We start from the raw sequence: 18,758 nt of genomic DNA, 5'->3' as shown, positions 1-18,758 counted from the left end.
ACCATTTGTTATTAGACATAAAAATTTGTCTGCGGGGTAACATATTATCCAATTCTGCCTCAATTTCCTCATCTCTGACACAGGGATGGTGATAATACCTACCTCTCAGGCGTCATAGGAGGAAAAAAATACTGAAATAAGTCATGTTAGAACAGCTCCCAGCACATGGGTATAAAGAGTAGCAGTCCTCCTATTAGAAGTAGCATGTTCAAAAAAAAAAAAAGAAGTAGCATGTTCATGACACTCTTACATGAAACTTCATTCTGAGATGAACTATTACTTAGCACTCATCAGCTCCAGCAGGGATGCTCACGTAACTGCAGAGATGTAAAATGAAGTCGAAAATATCTGCAAGGGCAAAATGTCAGATCTCTCACCTTGCTCCTACAACAAGTTCTTTCTGTCCTGGATCAAATGTTAACTGCGAGAAATCCACAGCATTCTTCGCTCTGAACTCCCGCAACCAGGGGCCAATTTCTAAATAGGAAAAATAAATAAATAAGAAGATAAAAATGAATAATTTTTTTACCCCCTCCGGGGACCCACAGAGAATGCACATGAGATAGCAAACATTACATTTCAGAGAGGATTTGAAGGTCCCCTGATGGATGGCTTGGAGGCCACTGGACGTTTCCGTCAGGATGTCACAAAATCCATACTGAGAACGTGTAAAACACAGAGGACAGCCACCCAATAAAAAGGGAGCAAGACGCCAAGGCTGGGCTGTGATTTACAAGCCAGACGTGCGTGTTCCCACAGGATCTGGGCCGGGCAGATGATAACACAACACTCACAGGGCTCATGAGAGGAATACCGAACACAAACAAGGCCACTTCCTGTGCAGCCTGGTGGGTGGGGGCCACAGAAGTAGAGAAATCACAACAGTCCCATCTGGAACCAGGACAAACACAGGAGCACTATTTGCCTTCTTCCGACGTGGACATTCCATTTCCCAGGCCTGTGAGTTTCTATGCAAGCCCCGTGATTAGTTAAACGCATTCAGTCCTTTCTGGATGAGAAATTCACTGTAACTCCTGACCTCATTTAAATTTTTTCCTATGGAAAATCAGAAAACAGCCACTCCTTACAGACTGTTTTTTTTTTTTTTTTTTACAAGCTCTGTTAACTCCTATGAAGCGACCTCCAGCCTAGAATTATTATAACATGACAGTACTGGAAAAGGGCAAGAACTCGGCTTTCTGAGCCGTTTTTGCAACTTTCATTAGCTGGTTTCTTTCACCAAAAAAGCCTTCGGGGACTTGCCTGCCAGTTGTGCGGAACCTGATCATTCTCCTTGACAATTAACCACTGGATCTGATTGTCTTTTTCCTTGGCTTTAATATTCTGAGTGGTTTCACTCTGATGAAACAGGGGCATGAAAACAGGCAAATCGACACAGCTATTGGTTTGAGAAAAAACTGTGCTGCACAGAAATTATCTCATTCCACAAAAACAGATGCTAAAACAGATCTAATACGGAAATATGCCCCTGTCCCTAGACATGTCCCGTAGAAAGGCCTTTGTTGACATGAAGGAGGTAGATTATTTTCAAGGGATCGTTTTGTGAAACAAATATAGCATTTCTCTAATATCAGTTATTGGCAGGGGGTGGCAGGGGGCAATGAAATGAACTGAAAGTTCTAGTCTACTTAAAGCAAACCAAGGTGGAGTTATGCAGAAATCTCTATTTAGTTTTTGAAATTTTAATGTATACTGTATCTTGATCCTTTTTAGTATTTTATATAAGATTTTTCATTTTATAGGCAAGTCAATTATTTAAAAATACTTATTTGAAGCAAAATAAGTACAAGGTCCTAGAGCTATAAAAAGCTGTCAATAAATAGTCTGTTTTAGGAGTTTTTAAGGAGTATGTCAAGGCAGTATATTGTCACCCTGCTTATTTAACTTCTATGCAAGGTACATCATGAAAAACGCTGGGCTGGAAGAAGCACAAGCTGTAATCAAGATTTCTGGGAGAAATAGCAATAACCTCAGATATGCAGATGACACCACCCTTATGGCAGAAAGTGAAGAGGAACTAAAAAGCCTCTTGATGAAAGTGAAAGAGGAGAGTGAAAAAGTTGGCTTAAAGCTCAACATTCAGAAAACGAAGATCATGGCATCTGGTCCCATCACTTCATGGGAAAGAGATGGGGAAACAGTGGAAACAGTGTCAGACTTTATTTTTGGAGGCTCCAAAATCACTGCAGATGGTGATTTCACCCATGAAATTAAAAGACGCTTACTCCTTGGAAGGAAAGTTATGACCAACCTAGATAGCATATTCAAAAGCAGAGACATTACTTTGCCAACAAAGGTTCATCTAGTCAAGGCTATGGTTTTTCCTGTGGTCATGTATGGATGTGAGAGTTGGACTGTGAAGAAGGCTGAGCGCCAAAGAATTGATGCTTTTGAACTGTGGTATTGGAGAAGACTCCTGAGAGTCCCTTGGACTGCAAGGAGATCCAAGCAGTCCATTCTAAAGGAGATCAGATGCAGGATACAGGATGCTTGGGGCTGGTACACTGGGATGACCCAGAGGGACGGTATAGGGAGGGAGGTGGAAGGGGGGTTCAGGATTGGGAACACGTGTACACCCGTGGTGGATTCATGTTGATGTATGGCAAAACCAATACAATATTGTAAAGTAATTAGCCTCCAATTAAAATTAAAAAAAGAAAATAGACATTAAAAAAATAAAAAAAATAAAGGAGATCAGCCCTGGGTGCTCTTTGGAAGGTGTGATGCTAAAGCTGAAACTCCAGTACTTTGGCCACCTCATGCGAGTTGGCCTCACCTGTGATAGCTGAGAGGGTTGCAAGCAGGCACTTGACACACAAAGCACATATCTTAGGAATACAAAAGGGGCATCGACAGGCAGAAAAGAGGACCGAATGGGGGCAAGAATATCAACTTTACAAACTAAAAATGATTCGATTTAGGCATTGGCTGTGAAATTCAGCGAGGATGTGATGCGAGAGTCTGGTTGGCCAGATAACTAATTGAAGAGGTCAAAGGGAATGAGTTAATGAAAAGAAAGACAGTTCTGAGATTCAATGAAGAGGAGAATATGATGAGTGAGACATAGATGTCCAGGGTAAGACTGGTTTTAGAGAAAGATCATTGCTTCAGGGACAACCATGTAGAATGTCACTCATGAAAAATTTCCAGTGACACTGACTTCAGAGCCAGTCATTGGTAAGCATCTCTAAGACCTAGAAGTGTCCAAACAGTTGTTTTAGTTCCAGAGGCTCATCCTACAGATAGAAAACCCAGGACAAGGAAGTCCTGCCAGGACTACGGTCCTGAGAGCAGGTCTAAGGCTTCATCCTCCCAAACTCACAGCTGCCAAAGCTGGGCATACATGCCACATCCAAGGCACTGAGGGTGACTATGTGGTGTGAGGGGAGAGCAGAAGGCCAAGAGCCGACTCTTCTGTCCCAGGAGGGGAAACATGAGCAACATAAATGGAGAGAAAGCTATGAAAAGATGGGGGAAGAAAATCAGTCAACTGGTCTATCACATATTCACCTTTCTTTTCACTGAGAAGAATCAGAAGACAGTAGCCAAAGGAATATGATGAAGAGACATATTTCAGGCTTCAGTACCTATGCTGAAACAGGAAAGAGCTTACATTACTTCCTAAAGTAACCTCAAGTAAATAAAAAGGACCATGTCAAGAGGGGAAAATGAGTTCACATCATAGCATTCTTTCAATATTATTCAATTCACCTTGTTTAAATGTCTAATGAACTCACCCATTAAAACTGTATATTTTTACAGTTAACATTGGATCAAAGGTGGACAATACATACATTCCCTTGTTTTCTGATTTCCCTGTGTGTTCTTCCAGGTCGGAATATCTTGAATTTGCATAAGGCATGGCCTTCTACTCTACTGGTTGCCAGGAGGGCCTTGATGGGTTCCTGCCCCAGTCCATCTCTCCAGCTGAAAAAAATGCCTGCATCAATACCCACCCTTTCAACTTCCTCTATGAAATCAGAATCATGGTGTTCCATCCTCCTTTACAAAGACCAGTCCCTCCAACTTTATTTCAACACCATTGCTTTTTCTTCAATCCCTTCCCTAGATTACTTCTTTTATCATCTCTTATCTCCAATGTTGCCAGGTCCCTTCACCTCTTCCTATATGAATATGCATACTCTTTGCATTTAAAAAAATATTTAAAAACACATTTCCTTTATAATCTTTTGTGATTACAGTTTCAAACACCCAAATAATAAACTCCAAAGTGCAATTTGTTAAAAAGAGCTGCAGGCTTGGTTTTACAAGCAAGTATTGCCAACTGCTTAAGGAACCTATAAGACCAATTTCATACAAATTATTTTGGAGATTAAACAAAGAGATAAAGCTTCTCTTCTCTCTGCAGTTAGGAGGCTATAATGATCTTGATAAATTTGATACTGAGGTTGAACGGGCATTATGAAGAAATGAAAAGCATGGTCAACTCTCATTTAAGAACTGGGCTGAACATATTCCTAAGGAAATACTTGGATTAGCATATGGCACACAGAGATATGGACACACACACACACACAAATTCATATGGTATAGGGTTTATTCTGGAGACATGACATCAGAAAATCTACTAGCAGAGTTTACCACAATAATGGATTTTCACAGTAACATGAAAAATTCATCAATGCTGCTTTCTAAGGACACAGAAAATGAAGAGTTATGGATGCATAAGAAGAGGTATGAGAGAACAAAGTCAAGTCAGGTAGGGGAGGAGAGATCACCAGGGCAGGCGGTGGTGAACAAGCTCACTGGATACCAAAGAAAGGCCAAGGAGAGCGAGGTAATGAGGGCGGCACACAGAACGTGGACGCCGGGGGAGACATCACCCGCAGGAACACCAACTTTCTTAACGTATCTCACTTCCCCAAATAATGAGCTTCCCCCCTGCACCATCCCTTTCTTCTGATCTTGCTGAAAGACCCACAGGATGAAATGGAACTTAAATATCACAGCCAATGTGACCACTGTTTGAAAGTCAAGTAGTGCCATAAAAATCTATAAACACAAATTGAATATTTTACATATTTTTTAATATTTGATATTAATCATCTTAGCTAATTCATTCATTACACAAACATGATTGTTGAAATATGGCCTCTGGCAGTGACTTTCTGCTGCAGAATTAGCTGTGATGATTCATATTTGCCTTCTCTTAATACTATATGGGCACCCACATATAGTTCAAAAAACAGTCTAGCAGAAGTATACTGATTCAATTTTTAAAAGTAGCCAGCTTCAAAAAATGATTCCTTTCATGAACATGTACCAGTATTACTAAATTTGGTCTAAACAATTGGCAGACATAAATTCCCTACTTTAACTCTGTCCAAGTGTGTCTTTCCTCATTCCTCAGTTAGTCACTTCAGTCACTCAGTTCAGTTCAGTTCAGTCACTCAGTCGTGTCCGACTCTTTGCGACCTCAGGAATCGAAGCATGCCAGGCCTCCCTGTCCACCACCAACTCCCAGAGTTCACTCAGACTTATGTCCATCGAGTCAGTGATGCCATCCAGCCATCTCATCCTCTGTCGTCCCCTTCTCCTCCTGCCCCCAATCCCTCCCAGCATCAGAGTCTTTTCCAATGAGTCAACTCTTCACATGAGGTGCCCAAAGTACTGGAGTTTCAGCTTTAGCATCATTCCTTCCAAAGAACACCCAGAACTGATCTCCTTCAGAATGGACTGGTTGGATCTCCTTGCAGTCCAAGGGACTCTCAAGAGTCTTACCCAACACCACAGTTCAAAAGCATCAATTCTTGGACGCTCAGCCTTCTTCACAGTCCAACTCTCACATCCATACATGACCACAGGAAAAACCATAGCCTTGACTAGACGGACCTTTGTTGGCAAAGTAATATCTCTGCTTTTGAATATGTTGTCTAGGTTGGTCATAACTTTCCTCCCAAGGAGTAAGCATCTTTTAATTTCATGGCTGCAGTCACCATCTGTGGTGATTTTGGAGCCTCCAAAAATAAAGTCTGACACTGTTTCCACTGTTTCCCCATCTATTTCCCATGAAGTGATGGGACCAGATGCCATGATCTTTGTTTTCTGAATGTTGAGCTTTAAGCCAACTTTTTCACTCTCCACTTTCACTTTCCTCAAGAGGTTTTTTAGTTCCTCTTTACTTTCTGCCATAAGGGTGGTGTCATCTGCATATCTGAGGTCACTCAGTCATGTCCAGCTCTTTGCAACCCCATGGACTGCAGCACACCAGGCCTCCCTGTCCATTACCAACTCCCGGAGCTTGCTCAAACTCATATCCAGCAAGTCGGTGATGTCATCCAACCATTTCATCCTCTGTCCCCTTCTTCTCCCGTCTTCAATCTTTCCCAGCATTAGGGTCTTTTCCAATGAGTCAACTCTTTGCATCAGGTGGCCAAAGAATTGGAGCTTCAGCTTCTGCATCAGTCCTTCCAATGAACACTCAGGACTGATCTCCTTTAGGATGGACTGGTTGGATCTCCTTGCAGTCCAAGGGACTCTCAAGAGTCTTCTCCAATACCACAGTTCAAAAGCATCGATCTTCCGGTGCTCAGCCTTCTTTCTGGTCCAGCTCTCACATCTGTACATGACACTGGAAAAACCACAGCCTTGACCAGATGAACCTTTGTTGGCATCCTCATCACCACCCCATCCCCACCAAAAAAAAAAAGGGAAAAGAAAAAGGAGTAAAAGTTAATTTTTTTTTAAACCAAAAGTTCTAAAGTTGTCCAAGTTACTGATGGCTGTATGTTAACAAAGCCTTTTAGAGCCTGATAAGTAAGAATCACAGGAGACTCTGCTGTTGAAGAACAGCCCTTGTCCAAAACCTGACAATCAGTCCAAATATCAGACCCCTGGCTCCTCCATGGGCTGAAGGCTTCAGATTAGACTGTCTGCAGTCTGCAGATCAAGCTGATTTGTGGGCAAGCACTGAGAAGGAGAGTGGCTCTGGGTAGCCTGAGTTTCAGTCTTCATTCCTTCAAACCTTAGTCAATTAAGCAACTAGGAAAGCAGGATGGTAAAACTTCTTTGGGAAACTTGAAACCATATTGGAAACTGAGTCACAGGCTAAACTGGATGGGTCTGGGGGATGGTGGCTAAAAATTGTTGAAAGGCACAGGTAGCAACATACATATCCTGAAATGAAAAGAGCAAATCAAGGCCTACTGTTTCCAATTCTAACAAGTTATATGTTGGTTTTATACTATATCTAGTACTGCTAATAACATGATGACTGGTAAAGTAGCTAACAAAAGGGGCTAACATTTACATAGTATACGCCACCTGCTAGGTGCTATTCTATGCACTTCGCATGTATTAAGTCTTGTATTTCTCCACCCACCCTATTACAGGTGAGCAAACCGAGTCTTGCTGAGATCAACACGAGTGCTGTTCAGCTTCTAGTGTTGCAGCTATGGTTTTTAGCCCCACACTCGACTCAAACTACAGTGCACCTGGAATGTAGCTTCCTATGTGACGCATGTGGAAAATAACAGGAAGAAAGAAAAAGCAAAGACCTCTGCACTTTGAAAATGAGTGTATCACCATTGCTTTGGGCTTCCTGGTGGCTCAAAAGGTAAAGAATCTGCCTGCAATGCAGGAGACCCAGGTTCTACACCTGGGTTGGGAAGCTCTCCCATTGCTTTACGCTATTAAGTGAAAACTGCCCCCACTATGTTTAATAAATACTACACTTATTGTTGGGCTTCCCTGATAGCACAGCTGGTAAGGAATCCACCTGCAATGTAGGAGACCCTGGTTCCAATACCTGCAACAGGAAGATCCACTGGAGAAGCGATAGGCTACACACTCCAGTATTCTTGGGCTTCCCTTGTGGCTCAGCTGGTAAAGAATCTGCCTGCAAGGCAGGAGACCTGGGTTCAATCCCTGGGTTGAGAAGATCCCCTGGAGAAGGGAAAGGGTACCCACACCAATATTCTGGCCTGGAGAAGTCCATGGAGAAGGGAAAGGGTACCCACACCAGTATTCTGGCCTGGAGAAATCCATGGACTGTATAGTTCATGGGGTCACAAAGAGTTGGACACGACTGAGCGACTTTCACTTCACGTCACCCTAATTGTATTTACTGTTGTCATTACTAATAATGATGATCTGTATGTTAAGATCTACAGGAAAAAGCATTCACCATTTTCCCTGTGCTGCATGCTCAGTCGTGTCCTATTCTTTGCAGCCCCATGGACTCTAGCCCACCAGGCTCCTCTGTCCATGGATTTTGCCACCCAAGAATACTGGAGCTGGTTACCATTTCCTTCTCCAGGAGATCTTCCCACCCAGGCATCGAACCCCTGTCTCTTGTGTCTCCTGCATTGGCAGGCAGATCCTTTACCACTAGTGCCACCTTGAGGTTTTATGATTCAAGGGTTGTGATGTAAATAAGGCAGGGGGAGAGAAAATGTCACCAACTATTTACTGCTTTACAGGATAAAGAACATTCTGGATTGAAAGGCAGGGCGGAAGCCATGGTTTCGATTTCTCAGCAGACTAAGCCCCTCGACTCTGATATGGGGGTTTAGGACACTGTCTCAAATGTGCAGGAGCGAGGTCCTCACCTTCCTCAAAGGGCACATGTCTGGGCAGGACCAGCGGGGCAAAAGGCAGGGCGGACTCTGAGCTTAGCGTGTGGAGACTCTCCCTGTCTGACCTTCTCCCAGGCTGTGAAAGAGCCATCCTACCTCAAAGGCACCTATTCCTCTCTGAAGTTGGCCTGCGTCACCCTGCCATCGACTTCATTTTCAGCTTCAATGCATTACATGAACCATTCTATCAAATGCAATCTGAGCTCAAAATATGATTGGAAAACAGAGGAGTGGAATTTTAAAAAGCCCTAGAAGAACAGCATGGCAGGTCTGGGCTGTTTACTCCTCTGTCTCCATTTTTCTCCAACCCCTTTCTTATTTGCCTTTCCAGGCCTGTTTCACCAAACAATCATTCAGAAGAAGGCAACGCAGAACTATCACTTCAGGGACCAGTTTGATGGCAGCTCCAAGCCCTGGTTCACCCTCTTCTCCCTGAATAAGATACACTCAGGCTTTTGAGACCTGAGTCCTGTCTGAAATTCTTCAAGTGATTATCGTAGATTTCAGCCCCCAAGTCTCATGTGGTTGTTCAGCAGCAGATCAAAAAAAAAAAACAAACCTGTCATCTGGGAGGAAACATGCAAATTCACAACCATAAATGTTTGTGAATCAGAATAACTGATGTCTCTTATTTATACTTTTTTTTAAACTATCTATATTTTCCGTGTTTGAACTATCCTAGATGCTTTTACATGTTAAAAGCTTTTTATTACATTTAGTGTTCATAATCCTATAAGGCTATAATCATTGTGGTAGAAATAATTTTTTAAATAAAAATCTTTGAGATTTTGACAAATAAAACGTCTTGCCAAATGCAACACAGTGGGAAGGAGTTTAATTGGAGTTTAAACCTAAGACAGACTAAGGTAATATTTCCATAAGGTCCAAATTAAAAATCAATTTTCCAAAGAACGCATATAAAGTACATTAATCCTTAGCACCTAGTAATCTATCTGAGTGGATTAATTTAGTGGAAACATGGTCACCACCCACCAAAAGAGAGAAAAGTTGGAAAGGAGGGAATTGGTGGTGGTCTTCTGATGGGGATGTGAAGGATCCAGTGCAGGCTGCCTGGCAGGCAGGGCAGAGGATCATGGAAGGTCCCAGAAGAAAGCAGAAAAAAGCCAGCACCCCCACAGTAACCAGGTGTCCAGGGGAAGAAGATCCCAACAGTGCAACATGTATCTCCTTCATCATGGTATTTCCAAGGCAGGTAATGGTTACAGCAGCTAACTTACACGTGCAAACATGCTATGCTTTACTTTATCTTTGTAGAAAGGCTGGGAAATGTCCAGTTAGTTTTGTTTCTCCCATGTATAGACCTCAATTATTTTAAAAATAACTATGACCCAGAATCAAAGTAATTATAGTAGGACATGATATTGACTGTCCTACAATTCATACTGCCCTTATTTTATACTTGATAAAACTCAGGGCAAAGAAGTAACATGATTCCAGAGTAACAGCCAATGAGTGGCCAAGTGGAAACACCAAGTCCTGTGTCTCCTTTACAAATACATATATACATATTCTTCTCCATCACAACAGAAGGACATCCAAATGGAAAACCATGCACTGGAAAACCATGGGCTTATGTGAGCACATAAAGCTTTCCAAATAGTCACATTTTAAGGGGCCAAAATATCAATGTCTAGATTTAGGTAGGAGAAAGCAATGGCACCCCACTCCAGTACTCTTGCCTGAGAAATTCCATGGACGGAGGAGCCTGGTGGGCTGTAGTCCATGGAGTTGGGAAGAGTCGGACACGACTGAGTGACTTCACTTTCATGCATTGGAGAGGGAAATGACAACACACTCCAGTGTTCTTGCCTGGAGAATCCCAGGGATGGCGGAGCCTGGTGGGCTGCCATCTATGGGGTCACACAGAGTCAGACATAACTGAAGCAACTTAGCAGCAGCAGATTTAGATATATATTTTATATTCAAACACGTATTAGCAGATTCATGTGAATGTGTATTTCCATATGTCTATCATGCATATATATGTACACAGATATATAATGCATATATAATCAATATATATTTACATATATATCTAGATACAGATACATATATATAGCTGTACGTATTTATATCTAGATACAGGCATCCATAAGTTCATTCATATATACACATAAGTGTGTGCACATATGTATTTGCATAAGTATATATGAAGAGGTATAAAAATATATACACATACACACATGTATACTACACACTGAATACCACAGTGAAGAAACTAATGGTTTCAAGATCTTGCTATAGGAAGCAACCAAAGTGTTCCATTGACGCAAACTTTTCTAAAAAAAATAAAACCAAAATATTCAATAATATCCTATTAGATAAATTAAAATATTTTATATCAGTAAAAGAAAAACATCCAATTTTTTGAAAAAAGACAAAGTATCTTTTATTTACACTAAATGCTGGACTGGAAGAAACACAAGCTGGAATCAAGATTGCCGGGAGAAATATCAATAACCTCAGATATGCAGATGACACCACCCTTATGGCAGAAAGTGAAGAGGAACTCAAAAGCCTCTTGATGAAAGTGAAAGTGGAGAGTGAAAAGTTGGCTTAACGCTCAACATTCAGAAAACGAAGATCATGGTATCTGGTCCCATCACTTCATGGGAAATAGATGGGGAAACAGTGGAAACAGTGTCAGACTTTATTTTTGGAGGCTCCAAAATCACTGCAGATGGTGACTGCAGCCATGAAATTAAAAGACGCTTACTCCTTGGAAGGAAAGTTATGACCAACCTAGATAGCATATTCAAAAGCAGAGACATTACTTTGCCAACAAAGGTTCGTCTAGTCAAAGCTATGGTTTTTCCAGTGGTCATGTATGGATGTGAGAGTTGGACTGTGAAGAAGGCTGAGCGCCCAAGAATTGATGCTTTTGAACTGTGGTGTTGGAGAAGACTCCTGAGAGTCCCTTGGACTGCAAGGAGATCCAACCAGTCCATTCTAAAGGAGATCAGCCCTGGGATTTCTTTGGAAGGAATGATGCTAAAGCTGAAACTCCAGTACTTTGGGTACCTCATGTGAAGAGTTGACTCATTGGAAAAGACTCTGATGCTGGGAGGGATTGGGGGCAGGAGGAGAAGGGGATGACAGAGGATGAGATGGCTGGATGGCATCACTGACTTGATGGACGTGAGTCTGGGTGAACTCCGGGAGTTGGTGATGCACAGGGAGGCCTGGCGTGCTGCGATTCATGGGGTCACAAACAGTTGGACACAACTGAGCGACTGAACTGAACTGAACTAAACACATAAAAGACAGCAATTTTTTAAATTTTATTTGTATTTATTTGTTGAGGTTTCCCAGGTGTCTCAGTAGTAAAGAATCCACCTGCCAACCCAAGAGTCACAGTAGATATGGGTTAGATCACTGGGTCTGGAGATCCCCTAGAGGATGAAATGGCAACCCACTCCAGTAGTCTCGCCTAGAAAATCCTGTGGACAGAGGGGCCTGGAGAGCTACAGTCCATAGGGATGCAAAGAGTTGGACACAAATGAGTATGCATGCAATGCAATTTATTTATTTATTTTTAATTTTTTTTAATTTTATTTTATTTTTAAACTTTACATAATTGTATTTGTTTTTCCAAATATCAAAATGAATCCGCCACAGGTACAATGCAATTTATTAAACTTTTTAAAATTAATTTTTATTGGAGTGTAGTTGCTTTACAGTGTTGTGTTCTTTCCACTGCACAGCAAAATGAATCAGCCGTGCAGATACATATATCCCCTCTTTTTGGATTTCCTTCCCATTCAGGTCACCACAGAGCACAGAGTAGTTTTCTGTGCTGTACAGCAGGCTCTCATTAGTTACCTATGTTATGCATAGTATCAATAGTGTATATATGCCAATTATCTCATGCAACTCAGGATCAAAAAAACAATCAGAAAGTGGGCAGAAGACCTAAACAGACATTTCTCCAAAGAAGACATACAGATGGCCAACAAACACATGAAAAGATGCTCAACATCACTAAATATTAGAGAAATGCAAATTAAACTGCAATAAGGTATCACCTCAGATCAGTCAGTATGGCCATCATTAAAAAAAAAATCTACAAACAATAAATGCTGGAAAGGGTATGGAGAAAAGGGAACCCTCTTGCACTATTGGTAGGAATGTAAATTGATAAAACACAGCATTTTAAAATGTTAATATTGTTTTGCTAGATTCTTTTTGCTTTCAGCTGCATATCTGTGCGCCTTGAGTCTGGTATTCTATCAAGTCTCTTCATATGTTTCTTTGCAATGACATAATAACTGGTTCATGATAGAAAAAAATCTACAAAGTGCAAGTCATGCAAAATATCTGTGCTCTGGAATTAGTTTCTTCTAAAGTCCACTCCTTCACCTTGCACAGCCTGCTTGGTAGATTTCTAAGAAACTAAAAAGCTACGATAGTTTACTTTTCTTTAACTGTTCTGATTTGGGTGTCGTTAAACACAATTCGAAAACCACAAGTCTCAAATTAGGCTATGTTTTATAGCCTGGAATCCATGTACAAGAGATAGTCACAACATAAATAGATATTAAATAATAACCACAGACCAGTTAAATTATAGGAAAGAATGCATTGCTCCAGGAAGGGCAGAAGCAGACCACCAGCATCCGGGGGTGGCTGTTAGATAAACGCTGGCCAGAGTTTGCTGAGGGCGTACCTCACTTCTAGATGGACTTCTGGTATGACTTACAGAGACAGCATTGCTCAGAGTTAGATAATTGCAGGGTATGCTGTTCTTGTTCAGTCGTTCAGTTGTATCTGACTCTTTGTGACCCCCATGGACTGCAGCATGCCAGGCTTCCCTGTCCTTCACCATCTCCCAGAGCTTGCTCAAACTCATGTCCATCGAGTTGGTGATGCCATCCAACCATCTCATCCTCTGTTACCCACTTCTCCTGCCGTCAATCTTTCCCAGCATCAGAGTCTTTTCTAATGAATCAGCTCTTCACATCAGGGTATTGCAGGGTAACAGGGAACTAATTAAATGAGTTTGATATTTATCCTGAGTATCTATTTTAAGAAAAATCTTAGGAAACAAAATTTCAGTGGGGTTAACTACCATTCCATAACCAAATAAAATGTACTTCCTTGTTTAATGAAGGGTAGGATTTGTGATATCCACCGCGTTCCCTACTTTTCATTCATTTGCATGATTTTCTGGCCAAAACACTTATTCAGTTTCAGGATCCAATGTCAATGCTAGGTGAGAGCCAGGCTTCTCTGCGCCCACAAATTCTTGAGTTGTTCAAGGGTCCCCTGAGACACATCTGGCAAGGTACGAAGAGAAGCTTCTAGAAAGCTGTCAGTAAGCTAGGTTCATAATCCGCCTGGCAGGGGGCATTGCCTTCTCTTTTGTTTAGGACTTTTAAGATCTGGAAACCTCCTGTTTCACTGAACCATCTGAAGCAATAAATGCTGGTGAGTTCAGAATAAGAACCAAGCTAATCAGGGGCAGGTTTTACTGCTGGATACCTCACACAAGAAGCAATTTCTATTCATCCATCCATCAAGGCAGATTTTTTTTTTAGCTACAAGATTATGTAAATTCATATGTAAACTAAGCGAGACCCTCAAATTCTTGGACTGTGACTGCCTTTGTCTTTCTGGCTGCGAGGTTTGTGCTGAGACTGTCCCGCCCTGAACTTGGCTTGGCTTATAAACACCCTGCTTCATCCACAGGAAGCTTTCCGGGTGCAGAAGGTCTTAATTTTGCCTTGTGACCTGCAACATATGACTGTAGGCTATAAAATCTAATTGCAAAATCTTAATGTTGCGCCAGAGGACATTCAAAAGTAATTTCCTTCAGATTTACAACTTTAGAATTACAAATGATCTTAATATGATGAAAAGTGTAACAATGAACAATTTCTATTCAACAGGCTCTCTGCGAGTCAGCCATGCGCTGACGTGTCAGCAGTCATGACCAGAAGTCTGACAGGTACAAATAAAGCCACTTGCCACTGGGAAACTACAGAGATTGCAGAAAACAGCCTCAGGAATTTCTCAGAATCTTAGGGTGTTTGGTTTTAAAATGCTCTTACACTTTGTTCTGCCACATATTCAGGCATTGACAGACTTTGGCTTTAAGAAAACAAATCATTTCCTGAAGTTAATATCACTCGCTGACAATTCATGTTCAGTTTCTTCTCAGGCTCCTTGCTATTTGGAAAAAGCACGTGTTCTCATCTAAACCTCTGCCTCCACAGACCGCAGGATTCAGGGGAAGAAGCCAAGTTCTAACAACTCAGGAGACAAGGCAGGGATGGGCCAGGAAGTCTCCTCGCTTGAAGACATTTGAAAAAGTCCCAGGGTGCTCTCTGAGCAAGCACTGATTCTATCTGTTCATTAGAACTAGGTTGATGTCCAAGACAGACCCAGCTTTTTCTAGGAACTTTACAGTTAAGGATTATGAGGATATGTATAATAATAGTAAGGTGGGCTTCCTAGGTGGTATTAGTGGTAAAGGACCTGCCTGCCAGTTCAGGAGACCTAAGAGACATAGGTTTGATCCCTGAGTTGGGAAGATCCCCGAAGAAGGGCAAGGCAACCCACTCTAGTATTCTTGCCTAGAGAATTCCATGGACAGAGAGTCTGGTGGGCTACAGTCCATGGGGTTGCAAACAGTCAGACACGACTGAAGGGACTTAGTACACATGTATAATAATAAGAATTGCTGTTGTTTAGTCACTAAGTCAGGTCCAACTCTTTGCAACCCCATGGAGTAAAACCTGCTAGGCTCTTCTGTCCATGGGATTTCCCAGGCAAGAAAAGTGGAGTGGGCTGCCATTTTCTTCTCAACAATAAGAATATTCTTGCATAAAATAATCTTCTAAAGAATATTCTGTATTTATGTAGTCAACTAGTACTTCTTGAGTACTGTCTACACTGAGGAACATACTGTAGGTATATACAGGCTTAGATGCAAAGTTCCACATTAGAGAGATCTCTGCCCTCAAGACATTTATGATTCAGTGTAAACTGTGAGATGTCTACACAAGATAGTTATGCCGAAAGAGAGAAATGCTTGCAGCTCCCATGGGAAGTGTGATAATAAATGCCCCAAGGCAGCACTGTCCAATGAAAATATATAGCAACCTACACATGTAATGTTAAATTTTCCAGTAGTGACATTAAAAAATGTTAGGAAGCAGATAAAATTAAGTTTCAACAATACAGTTTATTTAATCATATAGCCACGATATCATTTCAACATATTATCAAAATAAAAATTTGGGAGATATTTTCATTTCATATGTATGTTCTAAGTGTCCGAAAGTCAGTGTGTATCTTGCACTATCTACTGCTTGTCTCAGTTTAGACTAACCACATTTCAACTGCTTGGTAGCCAAACGTGGCTAATTATTGGACAATACACATCCAAGGTATTAGAAAAACAGCCTCCATGGTAAGGTAGAGTTATTTTTCTATTACCTCCATTGCTGGAAAGGAAGTTTTGGATCTTCTCAGAACCAAATGGCACTAACACTGCAACTGAATCAGAGACTGGCTCTGGCCACCTAATCATTAATGAAAGTAACATGGTTCTTGGACTTTGGTTGACTTGGGTTTGAATCTCAGATGCAAAAGTTTTTATCAGTAGTACTGTGAGGCTACCACTAGTTGCTTTTTTTTCCCGCCCCCAACCCCCGTTAAACTAACTGTAAAACAGGGAAGTAACAGAATAGTTTGGGTTGAGAAGAATATGTAAATTAATTCCCAGGACGCAGCCCGCAGAGTACCTAAAGCATGGGAGGATCTCAAGAATTATCAGTTCCCACCATCACCATGCTAGGTAGTCAAGTGTTAAGTTGCTCAGTCGTGTCTGACTCCTCTCCACCCCAAGGACTGTAGACTGCCAGGCTCCTGGGTCCATGGAAGTCTCCAGGCAAGAATACTGGAGTGGGCTGCCATTCTGTATTCCAGGGGATCATCCTGACCCAAGGATCCAACCCAGGCGTCCCACATTGCAGGCAGGTTCTTTACCTTCTGAGCTGGGTTTTAATCCATCTCACAATTTTACTATGAGGACGACTTTATCAAATCTTTTGACAACCCTGAGGATCAGGCAACATACCTGACACCAGCTTTGCTGCCACTTAGAACTATATTCACTTTCACGTAAATCACATTCTACCTGCTCAGGGTGTAAGAGCCCTGCCAAATTTAGAAACACTCAAAGAACCATTCAAAACCAACTGAAAAAGTAACACCCTTTGCCAGGAATCTACTAATCCATTGAGAGGTTTTTCAGTAACAGGTTGACTCCGCAGGTCTGGGGCATTCGAAGCTTGCATTTTCTGAAGAATAGTCTGACCCTTGACCAGTTCCTGGGAGATAGTCTCTAAGACCTTGGCATAACCTGCCTGATCTGGGTGACTCAGTATACCTGAGAGCCTTGATTGATGGTGGAGACCTTTGACCGCGGTGTATCAGTCTGACCTCCACGGGGACTGGAAACTAAATAGCTAAGATCAGCCACATGCGTGATCCATGCCTACTGACTGAGTCATAAATGTCCCCAGGACACCAAAGCTCAAGTGAGATTCTCTGGTTGGCACTACTTCGTGCATTTTTGTCACACATCTTGCTAAGAGATTGAGTGTTGTCCAGAGGATTCTACTGCGAGAAGACAAAAATCTTGTACCTGGCTTCTCCTGGACTGTGTTCTATGTACCTTCTACCTTTGCTAATTTTTAAGTGTATCCTTTTTTATTGTAATAAATCATATTGAGTTGGCCAAAAAGTTCATTCAGGATTTTCTGTAAGATGACACAGAAAAACCCAAAAGAACTTTTTGGCTAACCCAATAACTATAATAACTTTATTGAGTTCTGTGAATCTTCCTAGTGAAATCATTAAACCAAGGGTCATTTTGGGGACCCCTAACTGAGAGGTTACCTCCTTGTGATGATATTCACAATAAATAAAATAATAAAACTCATATAAATATTCCTAGAAAGGTATTATTCGAATACAGACAGATCGGTTTAGGTGAGTCAGAAATACACAGAAATCAGTCTCTCACTTTATCAGAGGATTATTTAACATGCTCATCTAAAAAGAGATCCCAGTTTCTTTCAATAGGTAAAAATCTTGGGTGGCCAGTCTACAGCATTTCCAGAGGGGCAATTCATTCTTAGGATCAAGCTCACAAAATTCTTTATCTGAGTTGTGATTATGCTATGGCTGAAAACAGGTACAGGTATAATCAGTACATTTCACTGTGATTTTCTTGATATATTTTACAGCTCCCTGCCCTGGTTTTTGTTTTGTTTTGTCTTTATTTTTTGTTTCCCAACCTACTACAAAAACCTCTGTGCTTAGAGACTTCGATCTTGGATTTTTCCAGAGAAACCAACAAGATAATAGATTAACAAAAATGAGCTGACATTCCATTAGAGTTTTCATTGTCCTATTCAATAATTAACATCAATATAAAATAAAGAAAGCCAAAATGCAACTGTTTTGCATTTTGAAAGAGGGATCTTTCAGAAGGGAGGAAAAGAAGAGAGAAAGTCAGATTCAGAGTCAGGAATTCCCACACACGTTTGGAGGACACATTCTTAGTTGATGATGTCCCTGTGAACTTCCACCAACAGCCTTTGGAAGGTCGTCCAGTGTCAAGGGGCAAGCCTGCCCTCTGCATGCATTGGCATTATCTGTCTATGAGTTTCCATGGGCCACAGTGAACTGCCTTTGCTGGCTGTCAGCCCCTCTCAAACACACCTGCCCTTCACTTCTTTTCCGTTTTTCCCCAAAACCCCCGCCACACACACACCCGGTTGCACCACAACCAGCTCTTCGCTGAGCTCACTCTCATTTCCCCACTTTGCTAACGTGACTCAACCTTTTCTGAACGATTCCTTGATGCCTAGCAAATAAAACAGCCTGGAAGCCACTTACGAGTAGGGTGCAAATTTACTAATATTTGTGTTCTAGTAAGTAGCACAACAGGCCTCAAATGAATATGCATTTGAAAATGATAACCACACTGAATATAAAGCTGAGCATTTTAATGCCCAGTACAACCCCAGAATCTACCTGAATCCTTCCTTAAAAACCCTCACTAACCATTCTCTGTTCCTCTGGCTCACTAGATATCACCTGTAT

At 41.5% G+C, this 18,758-nt stretch overlaps 1 protein-coding gene across 3 annotated transcripts in view; it reads right to left on the bottom strand.

The window, feature by feature from the left end:
- SEMA5A (semaphorin 5A) overlaps positions 1–18,758 on the bottom strand; it is a 568,430-nt gene that overhangs the window by 310,344 nt on the left and 239,328 nt on the right. For all 3 annotated transcript variants that reach the window (XR_009491999.1, XM_010816848.4, XM_002696441.7), the window contains one exon: positions 378–477. Coding sequence is in view for 2 of the 3 variants with exons in the window: in XM_010816848.4 (XP_010815150.2) it covers positions 378–477 (100 nt within the window). In the remaining variant the exon portion in view is untranslated. The remainder of the gene's footprint in view (positions 1–377; positions 478–18,758) is intronic.

The sequence above is a fragment of the Bos taurus genome, chromosome 20, assembly GCF_002263795.3.
Source record: "Bos taurus isolate L1 Dominette 01449 registration number 42190680 breed Hereford chromosome 20, ARS-UCD2.0, whole genome shotgun sequence".
Taxonomy (NCBI): Eukaryota; Metazoa; Chordata; class Mammalia; order Artiodactyla; family Bovidae; genus Bos; species Bos taurus.
Note: the sequence above shows the minus strand (reverse complement) of the source record. Positions and strands in the feature narration are given on the sequence as shown.